Source organism: Triticum urartu, chromosome 2 (genome assembly GCF_003073215.2).
Source record: "Triticum urartu cultivar G1812 chromosome 2, Tu2.1, whole genome shotgun sequence".
Classification (NCBI taxonomy): Eukaryota; Viridiplantae; Streptophyta; class Magnoliopsida; order Poales; family Poaceae; genus Triticum; species Triticum urartu.
In genome coordinates, this window is record NC_053023.1 from 747,618,956 (window position 1) to 747,630,641 (window position 11,686).

An 11,686-nucleotide genomic window follows, 5' to 3' on the forward strand; every position below is an offset into this window, starting at 1 on the left:
TGGCCAACCCATGGGGGCATGGCGGGGCCCACATAGTAGTAGCGCTGGTTTGTCAGGCCCACGTTACTGCTACTGCCCACCTGCAGCGCTGGTACCCGGTCCGCGCTACTGCTAAATAGCAGTAGCGCTGCCCATTAGCCCTGCGCTGCTATTACCTATCTACCTATAGGGTTTTCCTAGTAGCGCCGGGGCTTGCGCTACAAACTTCATTTACTTGGATTTCAGAGACTATTGAGTTTTTGTCCGTTCTAATCAGTACCTCACCGTAGTAGTTTTTATACTTCTTTCTCAGTTAACTTCTATATTTTTCGAATGACTACTGAAGAAATGATCTTAGCAATAGCTCTTTGGGAGGTAATGAAGTATTTATTGCGTTGTCAGGCCCTAGCTAAATGTGACGGTGAAGATTAAGAGATGCATTGCACCCTTTCTCATCTAAGAAGAATCTTTTTATAATAAAAATAGTAACATCCGACAAAAGAAATGGAAGAACACGGTATAAGTACTCTCATATCCTCTTCCTTTTACTACTATAGCTTGAATCTATAATACCTAAATAGTTCATCCCCACTATCTTATTTCTCTCAACATGCAACTTATCCACATCATCAGCCATCAACAACATGACGACCATTCTTCTCCGTGCCCAATCTCTTCCCCTTCAATATCTCTCTCGCATGCTTTCCCAATATCTCTCACCCATGGTATGTGCGGCTATGGATGAGCGAAGCGACGGGTTGTTGCTACTTGTTTCAAATGTACTTCCTTCGTCCCGTATTACTTATATTAGGACAAAGGGAGTATGTTTTTCTTCAAATAATTTGGGTGCCGATTTCTGCCCTCGGTAGTTATGTACGCTCTTGTGTCTAAATGACTACGTCTGAACTACATTGTCAGTCTATGTGTGAGACGAAGTATCCCATAATTTGCTTCATAATTTTTGTTTTGCTAATTAACCCATACTTTGCATCATGAATGTTGATATATTTTTTTTTTGCATAAACTGATAAAACTTAAGCTAGTTTGACTTAGGACCAAACTAAGAAGAACATTCTATTTTAGGATGGAGAGAGTATTTATTATATGATTGTAGACAAGAACAACTACTTGAATGTTTATGTATTTGAAGGAGGTAAAAGATTAACACGGCAAGCCACACAAAGAATATTCACTCACGGGTGGAATGGGGTGGGCTGGGGAAATGAGGAAGAAATGTAGTGAATCCATTATTAATCTAATCAAGAAAGAGGCTATTCTAATCGAATCTGGTAAAGAAAAGAAGAGGGACAGGGAGAAGAAGAGAGCACATACATGAACTGGACGGGGTTGGGGTCAGCGGGCCGCCGGCTGCTGATCTGTTGCCCCGTCGTGGCGTTCAGCCACCTTGAACTCCAGCAGCGCCTCATGAGGGCAGGCCAAGCATCAGCCATGGAGATTCAGAGATTTATTGAAGAGAAGGATTAAAGACTGGACGGGGTGAGCGGACCTCCACCCACGGCTTCCTTGTCAATGGCAAACTCGAGGCTGTAATCCAACACTGCCTCCTCTGTCCCCTTCCCACCGGTTGCCTCCACTGCGTTCCCGTCCTCCCGAGTCCCGACGGAGGAGCGTTACTGACCTCAAAGAGAATGACGCTTGTGTAACTATCATGGAGCGCAAACCTCAGACAGCAGCCACCATCTTTCTGGCGGCGCACCACCCGCCATCTCCTCCATGGTCGCCGGCGCGCACACCTCCACTGCCCGGCCTCAGGGCGCCGCAAGCGCCGTGTCAGCCTTGATCCACTGTTTCTGCATCTGGTCCGCCGCGCCTTCCTCGAGCGGGAGCCTTCCCTGGTGCCGATGTTGGTAGAGTGGAGATGACACTATTGGAATCGCCATGTACGCCAAGTGCGAGGAACACTCGGCAAAGGGACGAAAACCCTCAGCGAAGTCTTTGCAGAGAGTTGCACTTGCCAAAGGTCACCCGGCATACACCTCTCAAGCAAACGGAAATTTGCCGAGAGCCGAAACACGGGCACTCGGCAACACCTTTACCGAGGGCCAAACAGCGTCACTCGGTAAAATAAAGTAACTCACGGACGACAGATGGGGACGGCGGTTACCACGTGGCGTCACTTTGCCGAGAGCGGCCCTCGGCAAAGCTGGCCATTAGGAAACAAACACGTGTCAAGCACCTCACATGTGGGGCCCAAAGAGCAAGCATAGCGCCAGCTTTGCCGAGAGTGACACTCAACAAAGGAAGCCAATAGGAAAGAGTCACGTGTCCAGCTCCTAACATGTGGGTCCCCCAGAATAGGCCGAGAGCCACCCTTGGCAAAGGAAGTCAATAGGAAAGAGCCACGTGTCCAGCTCCTGACATGTGGGTCCCACAGAATAGGCCGAGCACCATCTTTTTCGAGAGCCATCCTCAGCAAAGGAAGCCAATAGGAAAGAGCTACGTGTCCAGCTCCTGACATGTGGATCCTGCATAACAGGCCAAGCGCCATCTTTGCCGAGAGCCACCCTCGGCAAAGGAAGTCAATAGGAAAGAGCCACGTGTTGTCCTCCTGGCAAACTAGACCTGTAACATACGTTAAGCTCCTTCTTTGCCAAGAGCAACCCTCGGCAAACATAGCCAGTAGGAAGGAGATATGTGGCTATGACCTGACAGCCGAGTCTGTACTATGTCAAGAGCTACTCTCGACAAACCTTATTCGTTTGCCAAGTCCCGATGGATCTCGGTAAAGGTGTCAGGCTCTATAGGTTGGTATCCTTTTCCGAGAGGCCTCTCGGTAATGGTTTGTCAGGATCTGGTCTTTGCCGAGAGGCTCTCGGTAATGTTTTGCCCAACAGTCTTTTTTTGGTGTTTTCATTTCATTCTTGCAGCAAAACATATACAACAAGAGTATATAGTGCATCATACATAGAACATCTCACATATGAGCATCATTGAACAAAAAAAAACAATGATTCTCAAGAACATCCCACATAAAAGCAATAGTGCATGAAAGGTGCAATAGTTGTCAAGCACACTCGACTACCACAACTCCACAAGTTCACAAATCTCAAGAACACACAAGATGCAATAGTTCTCAAGCACATACAAGGAACAGTTTTAAACACAACATAACATGAAGTTCACATGGTTTTGGAGATCGGAGTAGGAACATCAACATCGGAAGGCGTCATTCCGTTTGCTTCCCCAACTCCACCAACTTGAGGTGGAACTAGCGAAACATTGTTTGACCCTTGTGATGGATTGGGCCAATAAGATGAATGCATATGGTAATGCCGAAAATGGCGATAGAAATAGTTCAAACAAAACTCACAATGTTCCACTCTCGTATCTCTGGCACTGGTTTGCCCTGCATAGAATAATGATTGGCCACCATATGTTGTAAAGTCTTCACTAGATCATCTTGTGCCTTCAGCTTAGCCCGGTCTTCATCTCATCCTTTCTCGGTATCATTCAGCCGGGTCTACAATATGCGAATGCAAATGTCATTCGTGTTGAAATACAAACATGCAGGACCATGAAGGATCAATGAAGAAGCACTGATAATCCTCAAGTGCAAGGAATCATCGTAGCAATTTCCAAAGGTGGAAGTGATAAGTATGGAGTGTCGAACCCACAAGGAGCTAAAGGTAAGATCAATATTCTCTCAAGTCCTATCTGCCACTGATACGACTCTACGTGCATCGATCGTTTGCTTCCATCTAGAAATAAGAAATAAAGCTACGTTGTGGGTATGAAGAGGATAGCTTTGCATGATATCGGAGAACTAAAATATAAAAATAGGCGATGTTAACATAAAGTTAGAATATATTACTATATATTATAAATAGCGAGTGTGGAATAATGATGGAACAGCGTGCGGAATTGTCCTAGGCAATTGTTAACAAGATCGGTAATCATTATTGCAATTTTATATGACGGAGAGGCATAAGCTAACATACTTTCTTTAATTGGATCATATGCATTTATGATTGGAACTCTAGCAAGCATCCGCAACTACTAAAGATCATTAAGGTAATACCCAACCATAGCATTAAAGTACCAAGTCCCGTTTATCCCATATGCAACAACCCCCTTACTCGGGTTTAAGCTTTTGTCACTCTAGCAACCCACTATAAGCGAATCATGAACATATTGCAACACCCTACATCGGAAATCCTTCTCGTGTGTGCGGCATGGAAGGCACCATAAGACAACACAAAATAAAACATACAACACAAACCAATCTAGATCATCAATCAACCCCAAAGACAAAAGAAATCTACTCAAAACATCATAGGATGGTAACACATGATTGAATCATAATATGTGGCATAAAGCACCATGTTCAAGTAGGGGATTATAGCGGGGTGCGGGAGAGTGGACCGTTTAAAAGAGATGAGGAAGGTGATGAAGAAGGTGATGTTGATGAAGACGATCACCGCGGCGATGGTTCCCCCGGTGGCACTCCGGTGCCACCGAGAAAGAGGGGGAGAGAGTCTCCCCCTTATGCTTCCTCCTCCATGGCCTCCCCCTAGATGGGGAGAGGTTCTCCCTCTGGTCCTTGGCCTCCATGGTGATGATGGCCCCCTCCGGCTTCCTCCTCCATGGCCTCCGGTGATGATGGCCCACCCGGTGGGGTGCCGGAGAGGGCCTAGATTGATTTTTCGTGGCTACAGAGACTTGCGGCGGTGGAACTTACGATCTAGGATTCTTTTTGGAGGTTTCTATATTTATAAGAATTTTTGGCGTTGGAAACAAGTCAGGGGGGTGCCCGAGGGCCCACAAGCCCTCAGGCGCCCCCCTAGGGCGCGCCCTAGAGGCTTTTGGCCTCATCCAAACTCTTCTAGCCCAGCTCCAGTGCTTCGGGGGTCTCTTTTGGTCCATAAAAATCACCGTAAATTTTCAGCCCATTCCGAGAACTTTTTATTTCTGCACAAAAAATGACACCACGGTAGTTCTGCTGAAAACAGCGTCAGTCCGGGTTAGTTCTAATCAAATCATACCAAAACCATATAAAATTGTTGTAAACATGGCATGAATACTTCATAAATTATAGATACGTTGGAGACGTATCAAGCACTGACCTGAATTTCCTCAATAATGGTCACGGTTTGTGGTACGTGACGCTCTATGATAGGACTAGAGCCAGTACTCATAGCACGGAGCGTGTTGACTCTCGGAAGGGAGGAGGTTATGGCAGAATCAACGTGAACCGCCATCCGACCATTTGGTCTACCGCCAGCCGCGGCAATGGCCACAAGAGGGTCAAACGGCACCATGTGCGGATCAGCCTCTTGCCTGTACGTCTCCTTCAATTTTTTGGTGTAGTTTTCCCCATCTAACCGGGTTTTAGAGCTGATACAGTCCCTCTCTGGGTGGATAGGGTCCTTCTCCTTGTCGTCTTTGGTATGTTTGATGGTCCACGCCTCGAAGTAAGAGATATCCTTGCCAGTGTCTTATTTCTGCAAAAGAAATCGATCCAAACAATAAAGGGGATGCTCATAAATGAAAGAGAACATGATAAAAGAAAAGGATGTTGTTGCCTACATGTTTGGAGCCCACACCTAGGATGGTGAGGTTGCGTTGACAGTGTCCTGGACAACCCATTAACATACGTCGTTCCTCTATTACCTTGTGTTCATCCTACCACCCTGGATCTGTCCACCGTTATATGATCTTCTCCCAGCACAGACGTTTGTCAGCGCACCACCGAGGAATCACCTATAATAAGTAAACAAATACATCTTATTAAGGAATCTAATTTGCGGTAATGTAGGAAATAACAAGCATCCATCGCCACTTGCCTTGAAGTACATGCCCCGTGTAAGATGCTTCCCTCGAGCCTTCTTTTTGGAAATCTTCTGGTTGAGATAGTCTGCGTGATACTTGACCACTAACCGAACACGCTCCTCATAGTGCATGTCATGGACTAATTTCTTGGCAATATTCTCAACCACCACATTGGTGTGATCCTTCTCATCATCTGCTCATGTAAAGAAATCGTACAAACATGCATACACGTCAGAAGGGTAAAATCATGACTATAGCAAATTTAAACCTTTTGGTATTGACATTGCGATGTTTAAAAAGATGTGCAGTACGTTAGCATCTTAATCTTGTACGGAAACTGTGAACACATATATACGCATAACTCTTCAGCTGGTGAATTTTTGCAACATGAATCAGCTAACGGAGTATTCAGTAAACGGATCCTAGATTCTTCTTGCTTATCTCTCCCTTCATGAATCAACTGCAGGGTAAATGGATCCTGAATATTTGGTGACTCGGGAGCTGCCAGGGTACTGATCCACGAGCACCTATGGAACCGGCGGACCGGGTCCCTTTCGGTTCGGCGGGGGCGGAGGTCGTGCAAAGAGCGGATCGAGGCGAAGCACACGAGCGATTTACCCAGGTTCGGGCCGTACGGATGCGTAAAACCCTACTCCTGCTTTGTGGTTTGTATTGATTTCTTGCTCGGGAGTGTGAAGTGCTACAGTACACCTCAGCAGCTAACGAGACCGAGCGTGAGTGTTTTATGAACTAGCCAACCCCCCTCTACGTTGCGCATGGGCCTCCTTTTATATGCTCAAGGGGTCGCCGACAGGTGGCAACGTAGACAAGGGTAAAAAATGGAAAGGTGTTGCGGTAGGTACAGCTACCTGTTACAGTGTATCATACCTAACCCTGACGGCAGGGGACAAGGGCCTTAAATGCCCGTCTGTGTCGCCTAAACAGTGCAAAAAGGGACCGCCAGGGACGCCACCGTTCGCCACGATGGCGATCTTGTCAGCGCCGCTTGCCACCGCACGCCGCTGGCTGCACAGCCTCCCGCCACGTACGCCTGGAAGGGTCCCAGAGTGACACGTTGGTGGATGTGCTGGAGCGCGGGCACAGAGTGGTGGCTTGCCGCGGCAAGCGGCTTGCCGCGGTCGTTGCCTTGTCGCGTCCGGGAGCTTGTCGCTCACCGGGCCTTGCCGGGGCGCGTGGCGCATCGCGGCAAGTTCCTTGAGATGTCTTGGGTGGCCTTCCCGGCAAGCTCCTCTTGACGGGGTCTTGAGATGCCTTGGATGGCCTTCCCGGCAAGCTCCTCTTGCCGGGGTCTTGTCTCTTTGACTTGGATACTTTGTTCTTGAATGGCTCCAAAGGAACCAGGAAGGACCTTGGCGGTCACCCGGCAAGCCTTGTCGCGGGATGCTGCGACTGCCCGTGCACAAGTTCGGGATACTAGGGTACCCCTACTCTAGTACACCGACAGGAGCTGACAGAGAAGAGGGGGACACTTATAGCTAAGGTGTGCTGCTGCTGGAGCTGGTCATGATCACGAGGCGGCAAGCGATCTAGGACAAGAAGAATCCGGTTGAGTTCAGCTTGTCCATGTACACAGTCTTGGGGCAGGACCCCGGGTTGTCCCGCTCGGGCGACCGCGGGGGGATCCAATCTCGCCGCCGAGGCAACCCACCAGTCTCCTCTTCGTCTCGCCGCCGCCTGAGGCCTTGCCGGCGAAGACTGCGCGGGTTCGAGGACGGCGGCGGCGGGGCGTTCTCTCTCTCCCGGCTTGGATCCCGTCGGTGGCAGCTCGCTAAAGGCCTCGGGCGGATTAGCATGTCAACTTCAGCAGGGCTGCGGCGCCCTCAACCAGCGCCAGATCCAGGGCGGGTGGTCGCCGCGGTATCCCGTGTGAGGTGGAGTTTCATGCGGGGAGGTCGGGGACGGCAGTCAAGGTGGCGCCCCTGCTGCGTGGCGGCGATCGAAGCCTCCATGGACGGCGATGACCTGAGGTTGGGTGGTGGCGGTGGCGGCGCTCCACTCAGCGAGGGTGGTGGCTGCGTGCAGATGGGTGTCATCGATGGATGCGGATCTGGCATCCTGTCCAGATCTGTCACGGTTTGGCCTTGGCCGGCCGGTGGCGCGAGAAGGACTGGTGAGGGGCAGCTGGAGGCTCCATGTCGGCATGCCGACGGCGGACCTCGTCTGCACGGCGAGGCTCCGTTCGGCTCCACCCAGCTGCGAGATCGGGGGGACGCGACTTCCGGTGAAAATCGCGCCGACTACGGTCATGGCGGACGATGGCGGCGTCTGTGACGTCGTTCCCTTCTCGAGACATCGTTGTTGCAGGTTGTGGCATCCCACTCGTGATGCTCCGGGGGAAACTCTAGATTTAGGTCTACCTGATCGGACGATGATGGCACCTTCGATGCCGTTGTCCCTCTTGGGGGCATTGTTTTGTAGCAACAACTGGCTGGAGGGGACAAGAGGAGAAGCAGTGTTACATCTACCACGAGGCCGACGAAGGATCCTAGCGGCATGGCGCTGCGGAGGTTCGGCGACGGGCGCGTGTGGACGGATACGTGCAGGATGGTGGCGTTGTCGGGCGTCATGGTGGCGTCGACGGCAAGCCAGGCAAGGTCAATGCGTCAGTTCTTGCTCTGGAGATGGACCAGTGGAAGATGGCGGCAGCAGCCTCTGACAGTGTGCCGGACCGGTGTGCGACCCAGTCCCGGTATGTGGCTAGGCTGGGGCATCCGGATTTAGATGTTATGTTTTGGTGCGATGTCTGTTTGATATTCGGCTCGGACATTCGGCACACCTTCATCAAGAGGATAAGAGTAGCAACATGTGTTGCCTAGATAATGGCTTCAGCCTTACCGATGTATTACTTTGTATGATCATTGTGAATAAATAATAAAATGGTTGAATGCATTGTCCAGATGCAGAGTCCGGGGTTATATCCTCCTTCTCTAAAAGAATGTACACAGTCTTGGGATCGTCTCGGGCCTGCCAGCTCTGGCGGGATCACCACGGACGACATACACGGCGGGAAGGGCGGCAGCGGCCGTTCATCATGCACATCAGGCAGGTGCTGCAGGCAACGGCAGCTTCGGCGAGGGCATGGACGATGCCTGAGGGCGTGTTCTGCCAAGTCCGGAACAGCAGGTGAGGTGGCGGCGTCCACCGGAACGAGCTGGTCCCCTGCAACAGTGGCAGCAGTTACAAGCGATCTCTCCATTACTCCTTGAGCACGATGAGCTCGTACCGCAGCCACAGCATGCTGCTCGAAGGCGGCCAGGCTCATTCCCCCTGAAACCCTCTGATCAAATACTGTTTCAGAAGAGGAATTGTTCTGCTGAACGACAAAACTTCAGTCCGATTTGCATTGGACCGTTGGAGAAGAGGCGAAGGTTGGTTCGTTACGTTTAGATGGTCTGTTGCAGAAGGTTCATACAAAGATACATTGTTTATATATATGGAAGTGTTGTGTTATGCATGCGTAATGTGGTTTTGTTTTGCTGTGTGTGAGCAGGGTGGGTGTGTGTTACAAAATACTTCACGTCATAACTTAGAAGCTGTGGTAAAAATCAAAAGAGAATATATACTTCACACAACATAAATTGAAAATTTATAGTCGATTGATACACAAATAGTTGGGCCATTTACATAGCAGACCGATACGCAAATACTTAATTGAACAAGCAAAAAACCACTCACAAAACAGAAATAGATAGATGTAACTGGGCAAAGGATATCGTAGTCCATAACATTGAGGCCAGAGCACCATCAAACATATACTGTACTAACATAGGTCGGTCCTAAGAATGGCTGACCAAGCAACAGTAATCTCCACCTTAGAGCCACCAAGATCGCAAGTGTGCTGACTTATGTTGCAAGTCTTGGGCCTGATCTTGACATGAGCTTGTGCAGCAATACCACCAGACTCTGAGTAGGCTTGAAAGAAAACTTTTAGGCTATCTTTGAATTGCCGGGAGTTCTCTTTCCGTAGTTCGACAGAAACAAACCGTCTTGACAGATCGAGGAAACCATATTTGCCAACTGGCATTTTTCCACACACACAGTCGCGAGAATCTAGCAACACAACTTGGAAGCATGAAGAATTATCAACAACTTCTGCAATGCCTTTAGGATCCACGCACACAACTTCGTGAGATGGTGATGAGCAAGCAATCCGGCCTCCGTATTCAAAAGGCCATGGACCTCCACGGACGACGCGGACACTCACGAAAGTGGCTTGGACCGAACCAGAAAGTTTCTCCACTCTTAACTCCGCTGTGCAAAGGCAATTTTCAAAGGTGAGAGTATCACTAGTACTACCTATGTAATGTTTTCTACGGTTCATCAGTGATCTGTCTTCACACTTTGTCGTGCCCTTAAGTTTTAGCTGGACCTCAAAGTCAACGGGGCTCAGAGCCATAATCGCCCGAGACGGGCCGGTCAAGCGCAAAAAGGAATCCTGCAAGCAACAACAACATCATCATTACACATCCTTAATCGCAGACGCTAAACCGATCAACCAATCAACAAAGACACTCAACAACGAGGAAACAAAGAGGTTGAAAACAGAGTAGAGCGGGCACATACATCTGAGGTGAGCTTCTGGCAGTCGTGCCTCGGCCGATCAAAGATGATGTTGCGCTTGCGGTCCGAGTTGTCTCGTGCGGCGACGACGCCATACACTTGGAGCGGCCAACGCAGGTCGCACCTGATCTCGGTGATCTTGAAAGAGCAGACCTGCACGCTGACCCCTTCCGTCTCAGAATTGTAGGGTAGGGGCAGTCCGGGCGTGCAGTGTGTGAAGTGCATGGGGCTCAACGTGGCTGTATTCATAATTATCCAAATCAATCCAATTAAACCGGTGAGCGTCTGCATTTGTAATGTGTTTTTCAAAAAAAAAATCCAATAAAAGTGTTGATTGCATATACTATGCTGTGAAGTTGTTAGAGCAAAAAAGTCACTCTCATTCTCATTAGCTAAATGCATATTATGGTGTTTTAGCTACCATTGACTTACTCTGCTGCGTGAAGGTGACGCGGCGGGATGAGAACTCGGTGCCTTGGCGGTAGCTGTCGAAGAACTCCTCTTCCTTGTCCATCTTCTTCCTCGCCTTCTCTTGCTCGTCCAGACCCTCGTACGTGTCCCGCCTGGCCAGCTCCTCCTCGTACCTCTCCTTGAAAGGCAGCAGCTTCCGCCTCAGCATGGAGGTGCGGCCGCGCAGATCCTCGAACTGCTCCAAGATGGCGTGGATTGTCCCCTCGCCGGTGCCGTCTTCCGTTGGCTCCCTTAGCGGGGCTGCTGGCTCGATGTCCAGACTCAGGTAATCCAATGTCGCTCGCAATTCCTGACAGAGCTTCCTGATCTGCCGCTTGGAGATCATGGAGCTCGATTCGCCTCCCTCCATCTCGCCCTGCACCTCCTTCTCCTTATCCTCGTGTGTCGACAGGGTCCCTTGCATCTCCTTGTTCTCGATCTGTTGCTTCTCCTCCCGAGTAGCCGTCTTGTCGATTTTCTGTTTGGAGATGGAGCAATTATTCTGTGTTTTTATCGGATTTTCACTGTTTGGCATCGGTTTTCTTCGGATTCGTAGTAGGTTTCCTTTTTCATGTTTTGCTTGGTTCCTTTTTTTGGTTACATAGGCTTTTACCATTTCTAATTCATTTTTGTTTCTTATTCAAGACATGCCTAATTTTATGATACACGTTGAACATTTTTGTATATAAAAGGGCTATTGGTTCTTCCTCCCTAATTTTCGTCCGTAATCTTCATTCGTCGGTACGCTATAATCTTTCCGGCAAAAAAAAGGTACTCTATAATCTGTTTTCGTCCGTCGTACATTAATGTGTTTTTCGTCCATCCTCTGCTTCGTAACCAAACCCAATAAAAATAATAAGATAGTCCCACATCATCTTTTGTTACA

At 49.2% G+C, this 11,686-nt stretch overlaps 1 protein-coding gene across 1 annotated transcript; it reads right to left on the reverse strand.

Moving 5' to 3' along the window:
* Window positions 1-9,550: 9,550 nt before the first annotated feature.
* LOC125538533 lies at window positions 9,551-11,335 on the reverse strand. The gene is made up of 3 exons (XM_048701816.1): window positions 10,783-11,335; window positions 10,354-10,589; window positions 9,551-10,225 (listed from the first exon to the last, which is right to left on the reverse strand). The coding sequence occupies exons 1-3, from the start codon at window positions 11,333-11,335 to the stop codon at window positions 9,551-9,553; spliced, it is 1,464 nt and encodes a 487-aa protein (XP_048557773.1).
* Window positions 11,336-11,686: the final 351 nt, after the last annotated feature.